Source organism: Periophthalmus magnuspinnatus, chromosome 4, assembly GCF_009829125.3.
Source record: "Periophthalmus magnuspinnatus isolate fPerMag1 chromosome 4, fPerMag1.2.pri, whole genome shotgun sequence".
NCBI classification, from domain to species: domain Eukaryota; kingdom Metazoa; phylum Chordata; class Actinopteri; order Gobiiformes; family Gobiidae; genus Periophthalmus; species Periophthalmus magnuspinnatus.
In genome coordinates, this window is record NC_047129.1 from 10,073,845 (window position 1) to 10,095,190 (window position 21,346).

Below are 21,346 nucleotides of genomic sequence, written 5' to 3' on the forward strand. Positions count from 1 at the left end.
TTTACTCCACACCCAGGTAAGACAATTAATTTTACATAATTTTCCAGTTTATTTAAAGCCTGGTTACAAGTGAACATGTAACCCCATATACTCTTTACTCACTATAACACTCCTAAGCTTTGAAAAGTAAAGGTAAAAACAAAAAGCAGAATCCTTCATAAAATAGATGGTTTGATGTAGTAACACTTTTAACAGAAAGATGTAAATTGAGGGCGACATGACATTTATTGCTGCAAATTTCAGCCTTATACCAGATTTGATGTGAAAGATGTTGAGGAAATGCACTAAAATCTAAGATGAGGCCTATAATCTAAGCCCCATGGACATAACTGCTTGACGTGCTGCCAATTTAAGCTGCCGTTATTCCCTGGTATCCGTCCCCACGTTAATTCATGCATAAATTGACATAGATGTTAGGTAATATTTAATCTGTCAATCAATACAAAGCAATAACAAGTCTAGCTGCAGTTTTAATCTAGCTGTCTGGAAACATCTGATTCCATGCATATAATTTACATACAAAATGAGAGCATATGGTTTTTTTTTCTGAACCCTGCAAACATCACCAAATGCACAACGAGCATGCCCACACCAGCTATGAGTCAACAGTGAGAGGCAGAGCTGTGTGCCAGGGTCTTAATATCTTCCTGGGTGTAATCTACCTCCGGCGGCTCCAAGCACATTCATTTAGAAACTCGACAGATCCAGACTCTTAAAATGTCTTTCCGTCTGCCTCAAACACAGTGGGTATAGATCCACATTTTACACACTTTTCTCACTCCGGGCTTGATAAATATGTAAAGCTCCGGAGACAAGTCACTCTATAGGGAGGCCGAGGATTTCAAGGGTGCATTAGATGTATTTGCATTCATGATGTACACCCACACAACTGACCCACTTAAAGCCCATGAAGCTAATTGTTTAGTAGTCTATACTTCATATATTATACATGGATCTGTCTGGATGACTGCATTTATCGATTTATCATTTTATGCGTTGGCTGATTAGATGCAACATTGTAACCTTGTGCTCATCACTGGTGGTAAAATGCTATGTACATTTTGACACACTTGCAGAAATATTACTTGAAACATCCTTTTTAAATTATTTGTGTTTACCACATATTTTTACAGCTTGTTATTATAGGAAATATAGTAGTAGGGTGATATATTGCCTTTCACCACTAGAGCTACAGAGACTATTTGTTGGATGGCACCACATCTGCCCTCACTCCCCCCGTGGAGATTACCTGTTGCCAGGACACCCCAGTTCCTTCTACAGACCACCTTTGAGGAATATTGAACATAAAAACTCAAAAAGAACAGCACTTTCCCAGTTGGCCCCTGTCATCTAAATCTAAATCACAATCTCCACAACTTTTTATGTTCCCACTTCAAACTCAGGGACAAAATGTTCAAATTCAAGCCACAATGGAGATGGTATATAGTGCTTGACAAGGGAAAATAGCTTTCTGCAGTGTAATTCAGAAAAAAACATTATTTATCAGGTCTGTTCTGAATCCTCCTCCTCTTTGGTGTAACATGTGCTATGCTCAGAATATCCCGAGGTAGATAATACTATTGGTGCTTCTATCACTACCACCTGTCTATTCTTCTAGCAATTGCTGGAGTAAGTGCTTCTTTGCAGTCTGAATCTTACTCCCTGAAGTGCCCACAGTACTTGGGTGAATGTAAAATACCTTTTGAGGATGAGTCGAGGACGCCCCCTGCTGATAATCCTTGATATGGACCAAACGCAGGCACAGTTTTCCTCAGGGGTCTCTTCTCTGTGCATGATCAAGTACAGCCTATTAGGGCTGTACATCACTGTGACATCCACACGATAGAGCCATAAAGTCCCAACCACCCACATACTTACACATTTCATCAGCTCAGAGCAAACACTGGGGAGAGCCTGTACTCATCTTTAACCAAGCATAGAATGTCTGTTAATAAAAACACATAGTAATTACACAAATATGGTTTAGCATACTTCTATTATTGTAAATACATCTCAAGTACAGTGTATGTTAGTCCCACTGGACATTTTTTATTTAATGAGATTCTGCCATTTGAACTTGAGCTTTTTTGTTCCCAGTTTAACCACGCATAATTTAACAAATGAAAAAGTAGAGCCGCCTGTAACATGTATTTTGCCCAAACAAATGATACCACTCAGTGCCCTTTGCCGGTCCAATGTTCAGTCACAAAAAGGAAAGAATGGCCCTGTGTCAAGTACCAAGCCACAATTACAAAGCAGATGTTTAGCTCTGACAGAAGACTGGGGCATTCATACATAATGGAAATGTAGCATGGAGTGGCTCTGTGTTAAAGCTTGAGCTTCAGCCAGTAGGGTGAGGCTGCTCAAACTGTCTGTAATGTTTCTATTTATTTAGGTAAAGTTTCTCACATTAGAATTAAAGAAGGATATGAACAAAAATATGAAAATACACTAAACTTTCTTTTTATCAGGATGATGGTTGACTCACAAAAGCAAAACATTATTTTATTTGTAAGAACATATACCATGATTTCATCCTATCCACTCATAAGATATTAACTATTTTTAAAAATCTGCAAAAATTCATACATACCGATTGAGAAAGTCATGCTAAAAAAATGTAGAAAATAAATGTTATGCCTTTTCAAGTCACAACAGCCATTTGTGGACCATAGATGACCTGACCTTTGACCCCATAATGGCACACAAGACAAGGGTCCAGGCCAACATACCACTCCCCAGCATAAATGACTTTTACGTTTTACTGAGTTCTGTCAGGGCTTGTTTACTTGTAGATGCCTCATTGGGGGATGCACTAGGGGGAGCCAAATGAACATTACTAATACCAAACATTAGGATATGTGAGTATTCACATTATTTCAAACCCAGAGAGGGACTGAATTCAGTGACAGTGAAGAGGGAAAAAATTACAAAGTGGAACCCATCCTTACCTAAACAAACAGGATCCAGGCAGGACACAGAAGTGAGCTGGCTCTGTCTCTCTTGCAGCACTGCTATAATTAACCTATGTGACTGAAGGGTTACTGTAATCATAACTGAGTATACAGTATAATATCATAATAGCACTCCATAGTTTCTATAGCGGTTGCAACACGTCAATTTGCAGATTATTGTCTATAGACGTGACTGGTGGTTCAATGGGAGTTTGGTACATGATGGTGCACCTTGTGTTTAGAAAACTATAGACATCACACATACCATTTAGAGCTTTCTTTGTCTGGAGCTTTTCTCTGTATAACCAAATCATTTAGAAAAGCCGGAAGCAGCGGAGTTCTATTTGGTATAAATCATACTGGACACATGCATGAGGTTCTCTATTTTAGCCATATAAACAATATAAACACGTGTACCTGAAAGACAGAAAAGTTTAATGGCAGAAGACTACTGTTTTTAAAAAGAAATACAATCTCCATTAAGACAAGCAACGGGTGTTTTAACAGTGCAGACTATGTATTAGCTCCTGTAGAGTATAACATCATTACCTAGAATATCTACAGCCTTTTCACCATCAAAAAGTCAAACCGTGGAGTAAACAGAACATAAACTGTGTGGATTTAAATTCTGTACCCAACCCAACTAAACACAGCAACCAACCGCGAAACCATTTAGAGTTTAACTGCTAATTGCTTTCAACTTTGCAGCATCAGCTCTACCTTTCCCAGCAGTAGCAGTCTCTGTGGAGGGCGGAGGGTAGGAGGGCTCTGTCCCGCACACCTCCTCCCTCGTACCTTACTTCCTCTGCTCGCCTCTCGCTCACTGCTCCTCTGGTCTGTCGCTCGGTCGCGGGACTTCGGGTCCGGGCTGTGGACACAGTGAAGATGCGGGCTGTGGAGGGCTCCGTGGGGATGGGGCTCGTGTTCCTCGCGGTGGTTCTTCTGTGGGTTCACGTGGCTCGCGCGGAGCTGCTCACGCAGGTACAGGAGCCGGTGAGAAGCGAGTCATCGCTGCAGAAGCCAAAGGTTATGATCGCCATCGTGGCCAGGAACGCCGCACACAGCCTGCCGCACTACCTGGGCTGCATCGAGAGGCTGGACTATCCCAAGGACCGCATCGCCATCTGGTGAGACACGAGGCTTTGAACTTTAACTGTAGTTTGTAGTTTGAAGTAGTAGTAAAGACGCTGTCACGATGCAAGTGCACTGATGGTCCACTGGATCATTGTACAGCAACCTGTGTTTGCACATGACCAAGACAGTGTGGTTCACATCTAGATCATGGAACATGGAGCTCAGGTACATTGTAAATGACCAGACTATTATTCTGCACAATCCAAACATTTTTCATTAAAGGAGTTCTATCAGTGAACCTATCAGTGAGTTTGAGTTAATAACAAAACACACATTTAAATTCATGTCAAAGTTTGTCATCTCATGGACCTTTTGTAAACTTGGGAGATGCATTTGGCCACAGTAAATATACAACCACTACCACTTTAATACTGACTAAATGGGATCTTGTTGCAAATGTTTTGACTGGATCTTTTTAAAATGTGCTGTCCATTTGCACATAGTAAACTGGTCCAATAGAATTAAAATAAAACATTTTTACCCAAAAACATTTCTTTGTCATTAAAACTTGGACAAATGCTTCAAAATATGCTCATCTTATGTTAACATAGTGAGGTGGCTCTGCAGACCAGCCATGCACATCAAATTATAAAGTGCTGACTCAACTCAAGTGACCTTTACGAAAACTTCATACAACGGTCTTCTCTGTGTAACATGCCTTCATGCCAGTTCAGGATTTGTCAAATTAATCTGACAACACACCTGGATTCTAATCATTAGTTTGGTGTACAACAGTTTAATAGCCTTATGTGTTGTGATGTGGTCATCAGCGGAGCGTGCTCTAATGAAAAGCACCGTGTGTAAGCTTATATTGTAATAACACATTATCAGGGACCTGTTGCTGTGTCTTTACGATGTGCTTGGCTAAATTGCATGTTCTGGGGGCACATGAAAGGGCTTCTGTGCACATATACTGTATAGGGAGAGGTTTTTTGGGTTTAATCACAGCTTGCTTTGGTCTGATTCAGCATAAAGATGAGGAAAAGGGGCTTGTAAAGCAGCAGGTAAGAGAGACGCAGGTAGTGCCGTGTTTGCAGTTTAAGACTGTGTGGAGTTGTTAGGAGGCGGAGAGATGAGATGAAAGGAACACTGGAGTTATCTGACACAAGTATGGGATTCTGGGTAGTCAAAACAAGAGTGTCCACATCTACAGGGCTGTGGGTAAAACATGCAATAATAATAGTAAGTTTATAGTGATTTTTCTTTGAGCTTTTCACCAGGATTACTACAACAAACCAATTGATTTCATATGTATATTGTGCCAGATGTCCTTCCTGATACAACTAAGTGAATTTTCTGCTGCATGTCAAATTAGGAGTAAATCTGAACTTAAGAGAGACAGACCACAAACACTACTGTGATGATGTACAAATAGCAGATCCGTGTTTTATGTGATATGACATGGTACTGCAGATGAAGGTTGATACTGAGGTTATCTGACAGGAGCATTGGATTGTGGGAACTCATGTGGAAAAGAATGTCTGCCTTTAGACACGCAGCATAAGATAAAAATGAATAAATGTCGTCTAAATAGCGTTTGCTGGTGAATATTTGCTCAACCGTATCCATCATTGACTTACTTTTGTTTTGCTTCCCACCCTTCCTTGCTTTTGTTTGGTGGCCTGTTTCTAATTGTCTGATCCTGAAACCAAACCACACAGAAATGTATAAGAAAAGTAACTGAATCCAGACCTGGGGCCCTTTGGAGCAGCAGGACTTTACTGTCATTATCACAACTCACCTTTGTGAATGGCAGGACTGACTTCAGTAGGTGGAAGTGGTATCTCTCCTGCATTTTATACTACTCTGATGCCCTGATTGCTTGATTCAGCTGCTTATTTAAGTTATATAAGGTGATAGAATAATGTTCACTGTTATCTATATATTTTTTTTATCAGAAGTTTAAAAAATTATGTATGATTTAAATACTGTCAGCAGCATTCCCAATGACGCTACATAATTCTTTTCACTAATGATTTATGCAAAACCTGCAATCTAAAAATATAATAATCAGTGCATCAACAGACTTATGTCATACTACCCCCTCCCAACCCTTTCACAAATATTTGGATAACTCTTAACCTGATCTTCATCAATTTTGCAGGTGTGTTCTTATCTCACATACCTTCAGATCCATAATTTTGCCATAGAGTTTTAAGCAGCAGTATCATTCTGCTTTATAAGTTATTAAAGAGGGTGTGGCTGCCTTTATGGTGACTATAATAAATGTGAAGAATGCAAATCTTGTTAAAGGGAACGTATTATGAGCTTTTAATCGTGTTATAATGATGTTCGCTCATCATTATGTTGCTCAAAGTTGTATTTCAGTTGGTTCGTACATGTCTGAGTAATCCAGGGTTTTCCTGCCTTTGAGGCTTAAATATATTTTACAGGTAATCAGCATGCATTTGGTAATTTTGCATAGATATGAGAAAAAAAAGTACTAAACGGAGCTCAAGCTTAGATCAAGGTGGTAGTAACTAAAATAGTAAAACTGGACCTCCTTTGTAACTTTATATCAGCCATCCTGTCCTTGGCTCTTTTAAAGTTGTGTAAAAGTTCCAATGCTCATGGGGGGACCTGACAGCGGAGCGGGAGAGCGGATGGCAAAGAGTCACAGCACTGTAAAAAAAATGAAAGAATGCAGGGATTTGAAAAGAGGGGGTTGGTGCAGAGAGAGGTGTGGAAATTACCAAAGGGTACGGGCCGAGGCAGGCTGCTTAATCCCCTTTTCCCACAGCAGCACTGACCACATGGACTGTGTAGCTCTGTGCTTCGGACATTTACATCACTAAACTGTCTGCTGCAGTCAAGCACACGTGGCTTGGGTTTTCGTTTATTTATAGTATACTGCACACCATATACTACAATTGGTTCTCAATTTAAATTCCTCATCCTCCATAATTTAAAGGTGCACTATGTAACTATTTTATGGTTGTGGGTGTCTGCCACCTGCTTGTCTCCATGTATAGTCTTATCCATTATCCATGTATTCAGTTATGAGTACTTTTATTGACATGGCCTGGTGGAGTTGGTGTTGGTGGTTTAAGTTTACATTGTGAGACGGATGCAGTCTATCTGAGTCTAAAGTCATGTGTTTAGGTAATTTTGCTGTAATGTTGGCTAATAGAGGGTTGTATAGGAAAATACATAGTAGAAAGTATACATTACACATCTATAGAGCCCTGCGGTTGGCCTGACTGAACACGATTGCTCCGTTAACTTCATCACTCATCAGCTTTGATGCTGTGCCATTCTACTGCTGCGTTTAGTGATGCGCCCGAGGAGACCCTGTTTTTAGAAAAGAGGATTTCATAATCAGACAAGCGCATGCCCGGGGCTCCCACTGTTTTGCTGCACACTGTTTATTGCCCTCCGGCTGATCTCATGTGGTACACAGCAGGTGCTGCTATGCCTATTCATAACATTTAGAGATTGATTTATGTCAAGGCATTTCTCTGTGGTGACATCACTTGCCTTTGACTTTAAATCTTTTTTATTCTTCTGCCGACTACTTTTTTGTGGGTGGAATTTAGTAAATGCATGTTTTACATTTATTTACCCGAGCCACAAGATTATACGCTATTCTATTGGTCTTTCCACAAAATGGCATGTGAAAAATTCTCATAAATCCATGGTGTAAGATGACTTTCTATGAATCACCGCTGGCTAAAAACATAAATGACATATATACACCACTCCTGTGACCGGCTATATAAATCTTGGCACAAAGAAATTAATATCAGGAACGCCAAGGCCACCACAGCACATATCATTTTCATCTGTTTATGACTTAATGACAAAACCCAGCTGTAATTCACACATTCTTTTTCCTTGTGAATTGATCCATTGGTCCAAAACCATGGCAAATTGTTATTTACGGTGTGATTTTTATGATGTTTTGCAGCAGCATGTCTTTTCCTTGCTTTGAGCTGAATTCCTGTCATTTTGAACAGAAATGTTATGGCTTGTGTCTTAAGGCCAAAATCAATCACATGGACATGGAGCTATGCTGGCAGGAGCCTTTAGACCATATGCACCCTGTGTGCAGTGCAGACTGGGCTGTCAAAAAAAATCAGTACCCACATATTACGATAAATACAAAGACCAGTATCAAAACAAAATGCTCGTTTGAACAAGTATAGATATTAGGGGGGGGGGGGGGGAATCATAAAAATAGCACAAAATTGGGCTTTTCCTCAGCTATAGTATTATCTTGATCTATATCAGAAAAGAAACTACTATTATTTTGTGCTGAAAATTACTTTACGTCCAAAGAAGTGTTTTAAAGTTGACAATTTATGCAAAATTACAAAAATTGCAAAATATAGTTGTTTCCACTCACCATTTACTCAACATTTACTCACCCAAAGTTGTATTTGGAGTGATTTGTGCATGTTTGAGCGATCTTTAATGCTTATTTTCAAGACGCCATATTGCCGGTCAACCCCTTTTCAACACCACCGGCATACACCCTCTACTCTGTACTACATGTAGGGTTTGGCAGTTTTGCATAGTCATTTTGGTACAAATGAAAAAATATCTGCTATCCATCAGAGGTCCAGCAACTGCACGGATCTTTGTTGTGATGATGTTTGTAGCGACGTCAGCTCCCATTGGAGTTAGTGGGATTGTTTCATTTATGAACTCATTTTAGATGAATATTATGTTTTAAAATGTCCAAATTATAACATAATAATCCACGGGTGTCATAGATTATAACTATAGAGCAGCCACAAGCACAATATTAACCTCTTTGTGGTTGCTGCTCCAAAGCATAAATAGCTGACAATAGGGCAGGCCGATATTGTGATAAAAATCAAATCGTGATCTCATTCCTGTGAAAATCTGCTGTTTTGGTTAAATCGTCACAGAGTCTTGAATGTAGCACTATGCTCCCACCCACTTCTCTTATTGGCCTCAGCAATGCACTGAGTGAGTGACAGCTAGATGTAACCAACTGAAATGTGAACTTTCACAAGAAGCAGATGACTTAAGTTACCTTTTCAAGGCACTATAAAAATAATATATTCATATGAATCATGATAAAATCAAAATTGGTATTAATTTTTTGCTATATCGTCCACCCCGATCTGACAATAGAGAAAACATGGAACCAATAAATAAAACCAAAATCCAGATGTGGCAAATTTTGGATCAGAATGTAGAACAAAAAGCATTGTTTATAAATTTATTCTTGACAAACTGTTTTATTTGTATCAGCTTTCAAGCTTTTCTGGTTTGTAAGACTATTTTGCATAATTGTCATTTTTGTGTTCATTCAGGGTTCATAAAGATAGTCCTGTTTTTTTTTTTCTTGGGTGTTGGAGTATTTATTAGTAGATTATGAGCCTCATCATTCTTAAAAATCTAACACCCTATACTAAACTAAACTAAACTATTGCTTTTCAGTCTGCATCTTTTTGTGTGCTTGGATGGACATGATTACCCTGCTGCTGCTGCTGCGTCCTCTGGCTCTCTTCCTCTTTTCCATTTCTGGTTCCTGGGCCCGAGTACCACATGATGCCTGCTCTGCCATGTGTGCTGGAGCAGGTTTCCTTCCCGTTTGACCTCCCAGTCCGTATTTTCAATCGTACAGGTCAGAAAGTCCTGTCACATATAATAATCTAAGACTGAGATCAGGCCTTTGAAATGCAAATGACATATTTCAGAATACATATAATATAAACCAGGATTATAATCCCTAGAGACAACAGCACTAAACTGTAAATATTTTTAAATGTGTTTGTTCCAACACTTTCTCCATTTTTGCCAGTATAACTAGTTTGTGCCTTTTTGTTTGTCTACTTTTTGTTTGTTGCTCATGTTTATGTATTAGCATTGATGAGAAATATTCATTAATCCATAAAGTCTGCACAGCTGTACTACCTTTTGTGACAAGATTTAAAGCAGATTATTGTAGCATTTTGCATTTTACCATGCCAAATTCCTAACATGCACCAACATCCAAATTGTTACCAAACCTTCAGCTGCATCTGTGTATCATAAAATAGAAACAGGCAAAATCACTGCACCTGCCAGGCCCACAGCCTCCTCCAGCAAATCTCCACAAGAACTGCTTATTTTTAACTCACATTTTAGCCCAAGCTGAACTGAGCCAGCAGAGCAAACACAGGATGGCGTTTTAATCTCTTGTTTACTTAATTGAAACTGGATTTTTGAATATAATGGCTAAAGACCCTTGAAGACCCCTGAAGACCCTTGCATTACCTCCACAGTGGTTCAGTAGACTGGAGAGAATGCATTTAATAAACTTGGTGATTATAGAACAGATCGATATGACAGTGAACGGTTTGTATTGAGCCCAGTGATATTGATGCTGAATACTTCACTTGAGTGTAAATATTCAGGCGCTCTGCTTCTGTTGATCCTGAGAGCCATGAGGAATTCCTGGTCTCTTTGCTCTCCTCTCTGTACCCTCCCTATCTCTGTCCCCTCTTTCTCCTCTACAGCCCCCCTCCTCTCTCCCCTATGCCCCTCCAAGGTCACTTTGAGGTCTACTGCAGCCACGTCAGCCAACACACACCAATGACCAAGGGCGGAAAGTAACAAATTACAAATACACGTTACTGTAGTTAGAGTATATTTTTAAACCTGCACTTGGTCTTGTAATGAGGATAAACGTGACATGTAACTGTAATAAGCTAAAAGCATTAAATCATAGAAGTTACTGAGCACAGCACCAAGTCCCAACTGTCCTGATGCACAGCTGTTTCACCTCTGTCTCCGCTCATTTCTTTACCGGTAAACACACACTGCAGCCAGTGACAACCATCTTTATACCTACGTCTGAAAGAGGTTATTCTTCGCGGTTAATTACTGTGGCTTGTTATCTGCAGTGATATTGGATAGTTTATTGAACCAGCACTCCTGGCTCCATCCCACTGTGGCACCAGACAGACCTGTGTTTAATTTAAAGGGCCCTGTGTGTGTGTGTCTATGTGTGCACGTGTATGTTTAGGGCCAGGTGTCAGGGATCACATGACACACTCTTGACTGTCTGAATGACACACTTCTGCACTCGGGCCGTACCAGATGGAGCGCAATTATAGGTGTACAATCAATGTATGTATTCCCTTTAATGTAGGACTAGAGCTTATAAAAATGTCTTGAAATACATATTCTACACATTTTATGTCTAACTATGCACATGAGTGATGCAATTAGGCTTCTGGAGGTTGTGAGATTGGAAGATTGGCAATTCAAATGTACAGTTTATATGTTCGTTCACCCACTGTTTGTATTGATGCGTAAATTGGATTATATCTTTGATGGTGTTGGTGGTAAGTAAACATGCAATCGCTAATGAATGAATGAAAAATAGGCCTGTCGTGATAATTACTATATCGACTTAATCGTTTAATACATGATAGATGGAACAATACTTTTTGGGGGGTCAATATTTATCATGGGGCCTATACAGAAACAAGTATTATTGTTTTGTATTTCTTGATTTATTTTACAAAAATTTGTAAAAGGAAACTACAGAAAGCTACATCAATGTGTATCAAGGGTAATAGTGCCAGAAGGTATTTAAAGTGGCATAGTGGTGATGTTAATACAGTAGCCTAACGAAATTACGATAGCTTATTATAAAGCATCTGGGCTTTATCTGAAAGAGGTCCGGGTTCCAGTTCCGGCTGACACAAACTATCTGTGCACAGACAATGGGAGAGAACTGCATCTGGGAAAATAATTGCTCCAAATATATCATAGTTTTTGTAAAGGTGCTCTGAGATGGTAGTTGGACGTTATGTAGATCTGAGCATGTGTTGTCCAGATGCGATACTAAAGAAAGGAAAACAGAGGAAGCATAAAGCCAAGCCCTGCAGGCAGCGAGATAATGAGCCTGAATCTACAGAGCACTTCCAAACAAAGAGCTGCAGTGAGCCAAAGATGGGAGAGGTGCTGGGTATGGACACTGTATCTGAGTAATGCTGCAGCCATGTGTGCAGCTGGTCCGGGCTGGCTTGTTGATGGACAGAATCCTTTGAGAGAGGTGGTGAAATGTAGATTATTAGGCTTTACATCGTTACAGTGGTTGTGAGTTGTGTCATATCTGCTGCATGGGATTTTGAGTAATTCTTGTTTTTCTGGCAATGGCAGTGAGTTATAGATTGAATATACACAATAGCGAGAATGTTGAATGTTGTCTTTTCCCTGAGTTATTATAGCTGCTACATCTTTCAAACTGCACACAAAGCCGATGTATGGATCTCACATTTTCGTCTGGGTTCTGTAATGGAAAATCTGTCTGTGCTCTGGAGCAGCTTGTTGTGAGGAGGGGCAGATTCTGGGACTTGCTGTGGTAACACTTAAGGAACATCTGTGTCATTCTGGCTACATGCAAAATAAATGGTGAAAGTAGTTACCTTTGCTAACCACTGCACACCACGCACGTATGAAAAACAAGTCTTATTTGTTGGTAAATTGATCTGCAGCATTGATACATAACAACTTTTAATTTTCCATAAAAACAAAACACAACCTTTTTACAGAGGAAGTGAATGCATCTGCCAGAAAGATCTTGTAAAAGTGGTAAATGATTCATACTTCAGTGTCCAGAGTATTGGACAGTTTAAAACACAGATGTCATTGTTTACTATGTCAAAGCTCCTGAAATGATTCCAACCACCTGCAAAACACAGTTTGGATATAGGGCTGCAACATATATCGTAATCAAAGCAAATTTGAGCAGCAACTATTTACAATTCATTCCTCGGCAATGAATTTGACATCTTGTCTTTTTGTAAAAAAAATCAATAAATCTTGTTGCACCTGTAGTTCAGTTAGTTTAGACCTCTACATTTTGTGAAATTCATGGGAGTCTTCTCTCAAAAGTAAATGCTCCTGGAATTGTTTACATTTTTACTCTGAACAGAATCATATTTTCTAAATTTGTATCCCCAAAACATATTGCCATTGCAAAACTAATTCTGTTAGTATGCTGGTTTGTAGCAGGCCTGATATAATGTCATTTTATGAATAAATGGAGAGGCTGCTGAAACAAATTCTGTCAATGTTTTTTTTTTCCCTTACCGGGTACAGTATGTTCTTCTGAATCTTGTATCCTATGTAAAAGACTAAAATAACAACTGTCTTACTCTTACTGTACATCCCTGCATACCAAACTGTTTAATCTGAGTTTAGCTGCCAAAAGTTTAAATCCTACCCTGGAGCACTCTGTCACTGGGAAACAGAATGTAGTAACACAATTATTTCCTGCAGTTTTGTTCAGTATAGCCCACTTGAAGCATGTAAGGTACATGTAGTCATTACCTCTTAGTCAGGTGTTTTGGGGCCTATGATAAAGCAGCAGTCGTTTGTAACTCTCATAGGCACTTACAGTCTTGTGCCTGCCTGTTCTCACTGCTCTTTACACACACACACATGGCCAGACAGATACATGTAAACATTTTAAAGGCAGCACTTGAGTAACACATAAATAAGCAGTCCCAGTACCTGTTAACCTCAAAGGTCTGTAACCCCTGTCCACTGGCATTCACATAAACTGGCTCTTTTAGTGTGTCCATCATCTTAACAATATAATATGGGACACACTAACATTAGCAAAGCATGTTCAACCACTGTGTTTAACAATGTCATGAGTTAGTTATGTGAAAGCTAACTATAAGCCATCTGGATCCCACTGACATCTGTTCAGTAAATTTATTTAAACCGTCCAATTACTACATTCAATTATTATAAATCACAGACTCAACTGACTTGTTAGTTTCAAACAATGTTCATAAGGATTATTAGAATTTGTAACTTTTGCCAAACAAGACCAGTGCTATGATGTTGTATATTTATGTAGCAGTGGTTGTCAAAATGTCGTACCGCTGGAACTTTCAGTTTTTATTTAGCTTAGAAAAATTATTCCATGATGTTCTGTTATAGACCTGGTTTTGATCAGATGGTACTCAGAAGGCAAAATATTTTATTTTTTATTTGCGACCCACTCTTTTATAGCTTTGTAAGTTTATGGTTTTAGTTATGTATTAAAATTCTTGTTTGTTTTTCATTAATGCACTTTGCAACTTACTCAATTTAGTGTTTGCATTATCAATTTGCTGCGTGAAAGCTGGCAGGATACTGATGGATGATATTTGATGATTGCTGGTCAGCTTATGTCTCTACTTATTTTATTGCATTTATGTTATTACAACATGCCAATGGTCCATGTGCATGCAGCGTCTTGCAATAAACACATATTAGACATGGCTGGAATTTCAATAATCTCCAAAGAGAAAGGCAGCTGGACGCTCTGTACTCCATCTTTACATCCTTTGGTATAAAAGTTTTTTGATTTGGGAGAAGGGAGAACCAGGTATATTACATCAAGCTGTGGAAATTTTCAGTTTGAGTATGGTTTTATTTTTGTGCTTGAGCGCTTGTTTACAGATTTAGATTCTCACACTAAAATTAAACACACAGAGGAGTGTATAAAGCCAGTCTTGTCTGAGTCAGTGCTGGGAGCTTGAGTGGAAATCTCTTTGAACAAACAGCAAACCAAAGTGCCATGGTGCTACATTCAACATCATCTGCTTATTGCCGCACTTTTGATGACACAGCAGTCTCTTTGGTTGTTTAGCTGTACCAGTGTGCATTCAAAACATACACCGTGAAATGTTAAGTTTATATTACAGTATTTCTAATGTTTTACTGTCTAGAAAGCAAATTGCTGATATTGCACCATAATCTTTCCTTTTACTGCATGATTTCCTCTATTTGTGTTTAAAACCAGTGCAAATAGTTCCTCATTTTGTAAAACATAGTCACCAATATAACCAAGTTTAAGATCAATGCTATTATTATATTATGGAACAGTTGTAGTTGCATACAATGTGCTGTTTTGTATTGATGTTATGTATTAAAACACTTTTCAACAGTACATTGTCTTTTGTCTAATTTCAAGTCCTGATAGCTTCAAAACTAAGACTCAGCTACAATTCAAAACCACATATAGGATTTACAGACGCTGAGAAGCCGCTTCGTACGAGACTGTGAAACGTGAAATGTTTAAACAGTAAATCTGTCAACACTGTCTGCTTTGTACTGCCATTATTTACACAGTCATTCGTCATAATATTGTCAATAAGCAGAAAACTATGATTCCAGTGGAGCTTATGTGAAGCTTATGTGTCTGACTGTGTGTTATCATCTCCAGGGCAGCGACAGATCACAATATGGACAACACCACAGCCATGTTGAGAGGATGGCTGAAGAAAGCACAAGGCGTTTATCACTACGTCGAGTGGAGGCCAATGGAGGAGCCCAAGTCAGTGACACTTCAAGCTACTTTATTTACCTTAAATATCAGAATACAAGCATGCTTAATTTGTATTTGTCTGTTTTAGGTTGTATACAGATGAGTGGGGTCCAAAGCACTGGCCTCCTTCAAGGTTCAACCATGTGATGAAGCTGAGGCAGGCTGCGCTGAAGGCGTCTAGAGAGCGATGGGCTGACTACATATTGGTAAACAAACCTTTTATATTTGGAACATATTCACTGCAAAAAGATGTGCGTAAGTAACATTGGAATGGCCTAATGTCTTGTGCTTTTCAGTTTGTGGACAGTGACAATCTCCTGACCAACCCTCAAGTGCTGAACCTGCTGATGGCTGAGAACCTCACTATAGTTGCCCCAATGTTGGAGTCTCGATCTCTTTACTCAAACTTCTGGTGTGGCATGACTCCTCAGGTAGGTTGAACAGAAAATGAATATTTTTTTCAATAAAATGAAACTAATTAAACTAATTTAGTTTTTTCCTCTCATACATTTTAGGGCTATTACAAGCGAACCCCTGACTACCAGCCCATCAGAGAGTGGAAGCGTCTGGGGTGTTTCCCTGTGCCCATGGTGCATAGTACTTTCCTAATAGACCTGAGGAGGGAGGCCAGTAAGGATTTGGCCTTTCATCCGCCTCACCCGGACTACAGCTGGGCCTTTGATGACATCATGGTATTTGCTTTCTCTGCGCGGCAGGCAGGTTTGTCTGACGGGAAATCTCTGCTCTCAACAAATATCCAGAAGTCTTACTGTATTGAAAATTCCTCTTCATAGTGCTATCTGTGAAATCAAAGTATGTAGAGATCTGGAGTTTATGATTACATTGACTCAACTTGCTACCAAGATGCAGATGATAGGAAATATTATTTAAATTAAATTAATCCATCATCTTCTGCATATCAATCAATCAGACTTTATTTATAAAACATAAAACACATTATTGCTCCACCCTGTAGACTTCACGTCAAGTCTATCCATAATGTCACAGTGTAGTTTGTGACAATTCATTCTTCTTTTATTATTTTATCCCTCCATGTTTTTTCTGCTTAGAGCTTGAGTTTTTTTGTTCTCTATACTCTGGACTATGAGACTCTGGGTATTAACTAAGTAACCAAAAATACCCAATATGGCTTAACACATGCTTACTTTGTAACAAAATGTAGCATTTTAATATGTGGACATAATACATTGTATCAAAAATGTAATAAAGGAGGGAAATAACCTAATCATGCCTAATCTATTTAATGCTGCCTAAACATTGTCTCCTAAATTTAAGTTTAACTCATAAAAATTAAAGCACCATCACTTTGTTTTTCTATTCAACCGTGAGGATTTAGTGATGGTCTAACTGATCTGATACATTACCTGAAGACATTTCCATTGCCTCATGTGCGTTTGTTTTGTTCACCAAGGTGTGCAGATGTACGTGTGTAATCGAGAGCACTATGGTTTCCTCCCTGTCCCACTCAAAGCACAACAAAACGTGGATGATGAGAGGGAGAGTTTTATCCACACCATCACAGAGGCATTGAGTAAGTGTGTGACCCAGTTGTTCCAGATGGTTTCTCTGTGTGCCTCTATGCATTGTTTATTTTCGTGTATAACCTGCTTGGCCGTAGCTGATAGTATTGTGGCTCTTTCTGCTCTTCCTCCATCTGTACTTTCTCCCACACAAATAAACCAAACATAATCAAGAGGATATTTAAGTCCTGTTTTTGCTTGTCTAACCCTTCACCCATTTCTGCAGTTGACCATGACATCGAGCCCTCAGAGTACCTGCATGCGTCACCATCACAGCAAGATAAAATAGGCTTTGATGAAGTAAGTATTTCATTTTTTTCATCATAATATGCATTCTTTATACTGATAATGTGCATCCCTCTATTAAAACCACATCTATTTTTCTTTTTCTTTTTAGATCTTTCTAATAAATCTGAAGCGGAGACTGGACAGACGGACCAGGATGTTTAAATCTATGTCCGCACTTGGTCTACATCCAACACTGACCGAGGCAGTGGACGGCAAGTGAGTTACAGACACTATAAAGTAACTATTTATGCTGCTAATTCTTGTCAGTATCTTTTCACATTGGTTTTGTCTCCTCAAACATACCGTTTATAGAAGCAACTATAGGTATGACCAGCAACATTGTGTTTCCACCAGGGCTTTGAACTCATCACAGCTGCAGGCTCTGGGCATAGAGATGATGCCCGGCTATAAAGACCCATACTCCGGACGAGTGCTGACCAGAGGAGAGATTGGATGTTTCCTCAGCCACCACTCAATATGGAAACAGGTGGGAGACCAAATGGAGGAAGAATTCTGTAGCTGTAGTTGCAAACATGGGAACGTACAAAGACAACATATTCTTAAAATGTTTTACAGAAAGCCAAATTTTGCAAAGACACACTGACAAAGACTGACACCCTTTTAAAAATGCTATTTATTATTATTATTATTATTATTATTATTATTATTATTATCATTATTATTATTATTATTATTATCATCTTTTATTTCTGGTGCTTTAGTTGAAACATTCTGACTTAAAATACTTGGCATTCCTGATCAGAGATAATCCAAAGTGACATGTCTCAATCCTGGTTGTTTCGTGACCCTTAGGTGTTGGAACGTGGGCTCCAAAAGGTGCTAGTGCTGGAGGATGACGTGAGGTTTGAGCCCAGGTTCAAGAGGCGGCTCCAGGCCATAATGGAGGACACAGACAAAACCCAGCTGGACTGGGACCTCATGTAAGCCTATCTAGTTTTAAACTTTAAATGAGTAATAGCATGATCATATTCAGAGGATGTTTTCCTTTTCACAGTTATGTTGGCCGTAAGCGTATGCAGGTGCAGCACCCGGAGAAGTCTGTTGAGGGCATAAACAATCTGGTCGTGGCAGACTACTCTTACTGGACACTTGGATATGCACTGTCACAACAAGGAGCCAGAAAACTATTAGCAGCTCAGCCTTTCACCAGAATGCTGCCTGTGGATGAGTTTCTGCCGGTCATGTTCAACAAACATCCCAAGTGAGTCCTCACCTGACTGTCAACATTATTATAAATGTAGTATATTATTTAAAGCTGTGGTTTAGCTGATCTAAGCCACCTGATGATGGTCGCACACACAAAGAGCCTTATGTGGTCCTGTTATTACAGGTGTGTGGGCCTTATATAAGTATACACATTTAGGACATTCAAATATTCATATGCCCAAAAAGAGTCAGTTACAGTACAGAAATTACATATATGATGTGCGTCCCTAAGCATGTTGGAGTTTGTGTTCTAGCGGTTGACCACAGCCTATGCCCTGTACACCTCTTCCTGGTTATTTTCTTTATATATCTCCACTCCTTTCTCTGCGGACCCCCTCTTCTCCTTGTGTGCCTGCAAACACAGGGCACGGCTTGTTCTTGGGGTTCAGTGGGTACGCCGCCTGGCCCAGGACACACAATGGCTTCTTTTCTCCTTCCTCCTAAAGTTCTTGTCATACCCCAAGACTCATTACCTCCAGCACTCGTCTATTTTGACTTCTCCTCTAATACTCCTTTAGACCTCTGTGTTGTTCTGTAGTCCTATATACTCATGTCACCACTCCCCCCCTTCTTCCTTTGCTGTTTGAGGAATGTGGGCCAGCGAAGCTCTTCCTGCCCAGAGAAGGGGACAGGATTCCCATTGATACAGGCCGGGTTTGGGGGTGGGGAAATATAACTATGCAGTAGTTGTGTCGAGTATGGATTACAGTGTAAATATTAAGAGAAAGTGAATTTTGTCTCAAAATGAAAATGGGGAAAAATGTGGGAAAGAGATTGGAAAAATACTAAATAAGCATGTGTTGTGTAAATACAGTTTGTTATGTCATAGTAGTAGCCAGTCATTTCATTCACAAAAGAAAGATGCAGTAGGAGAAACAGCTGGAAAGATGCTCTTGCAGTATTTATTTCCGTTCTCATAAAGAGGTAGGTGTCTAGTCCGAAAGGAGTGATAACTGAGTTGACCTTGCAACGACCCTTGTGATGACCAGTGTGAATATGGCAGACTGACGTGTCAAAGCAAAACATAAGCTGTTCAACAACTACAGCTTTCCTTTATATAAGTACTGGAATTTTGAGCAACCATACAGGTGTTCATAAGATACATACGGACACTTAAAAAGGACATGCTTGTTCTACGTTAATTCAAAAATAATAATACAACAACAACAATTCTAAATAAACATGTTGTATTCTCTGGGTATTCTTCTTGACAAACATGAGCTCAGGTTGAGGATTGTGTTATCTGTTTAAGTTTAAGATAGACTTTTTACGCTAATAGATAAACTAAATTAAGTTCTTTGCATTTATGTTAAAGAACAAATTTCCTCTGCATTTGACAGCTTTAATGCTATAATGAGCTATAATGAGCATTTACAGTAATTTCCCTTATTGAAGCCATATCCTGTTTTTTATTGTCTACATATTGTCTTAAATCAGCAGCAGCTTTGTATCTTTTGCTGTAAACAAATACAAACCATATTTTGCATAAACTTAATCATAAATTGTATGATTATGTGACGAAGACAAGACATTTCATCTTATTGATCCCATCTGTTTTGTATCGATGTCAACTATGCTACATGAAAGATGCTACACAAAATATGATTATTTTTTTTAATACGTTGTTACGTCAACTTCAGTACCATATTTTCATGTAAAAGTTTATATCACATTATAAAAAAGCATAAAAAACATCATGCATTTTGTGGGTGTGCATGCAAGCAAGTTCTAATTGGTGAAGATGTACAACTTGTTATTTATGAGAAAAAAACACCAAATAACTTTTATTTATCCCCTGAGGGCAATTTAAGCACATTAAGTAGTCCTCGTGCAGCAGTTAAAAAAAGGGTGGGAGAGATTCAGGAAGGAAGAGTCCAGTGGTCCTGTGTTAGGGCAGTTTGATTGAGGAGGGTAACAGCCTTCAAAACAAAGGCGTCCTTTCTCCTCTGAGACCTGTAGCTTGGACAATGCAGCCGACATCCAGACTGGAGCCAGATGCAATAATTTGATTTAAAATTCAGTAACCCTAACCCTTGAATTAAATTAGGATGGGCGCTTTGATTAAGAATGAGCATGAGATGGACGGTTTAAGCATAAAAGTTACAAAGATTAAAACAATAAGGTAGAAGAGTGAGAGAAAGATGGAAATATATCAATACAGACAAAACACAGAAGTAAAAAGACAAGGGAAAAGAGGTCAAGACGACATCAATGAGTTACAGAATACATACTGTTATGGCTGAATAAAGTGGTGAATACTGTGTATGTGTCTTCTGTCCAGTGTTGATTACATGTCCCACTTTGAGCCCCGGGACCTGAAGGCCTTCTCAGTGGAGCCGCTGCTGATCTACCCCACACACTACACCGGAGAGCCGGGCTACATCAGTGACACAGAGACCTCCACCATCTGGGACGACGAGAGCGTGGCCACAGATTGGGACAGACAACATGCACGAAAGACCGCACAGCAGGGCAGTATCAGGCCAGTGGCTCAGAACACAGTGACGGGAGACACACCGCCCCCTGCTGCACGGGCATCCAGGGACGAACTGTGACGGAGAAGAGACTATTATGAACCTGTGTGTGCACTGTGATGTGTACGCTCACTTGAAGAGACACTTGAACTTTACATGCAGTCAGATCTACAAAGAAGCTTATCATAGAGGATACTGAGAGGAAAACCTAATGAATCTGGGACACAGCTCCATTGACAAATATTTATTCTCCATCTGTCTCTACTTGGACATATGCCAATTTCAGTCTCACATAAAAAAAAAAATGAATATGCTATACACTTAATGAAATATTTCAAGCATTTGTTTAAATTATATGATTATTATTATTATAAAAAAATATTAATAATAAATTATATTTTAATGACACATTTTTGGTTTTCATTACTGCAAACC

At 39.2% G+C, this 21,346-nt stretch overlaps 1 protein-coding gene across 1 annotated transcript; it reads left to right on the forward strand.

Moving 5' to 3' along the window:
• Positions 1-3,772: 3,772 nt before the first annotated feature.
• Positions 3,773-21,204, forward strand: colgalt2b (collagen beta(1-O)galactosyltransferase 2b). Its single transcript, XM_033965621.2, has 12 exons — positions 3,773-4,081; positions 15,280-15,390; positions 15,470-15,587; positions 15,678-15,812; positions 15,897-16,101; positions 16,814-16,933; positions 17,149-17,222; positions 17,320-17,426; positions 17,565-17,697; positions 18,024-18,151; positions 18,226-18,432; positions 20,719-21,204. Exons 1-12 carry the CDS (start codon positions 3,840-3,842, stop codon positions 20,990-20,992), a joined length of 1,854 nt encoding a protein of 617 aa, XP_033821512.1. The 5' UTR covers positions 3,773-3,839; the 3' UTR covers positions 20,993-21,204.
• The last annotated feature ends 142 nt before the right edge of the window (positions 21,205-21,346 follow it).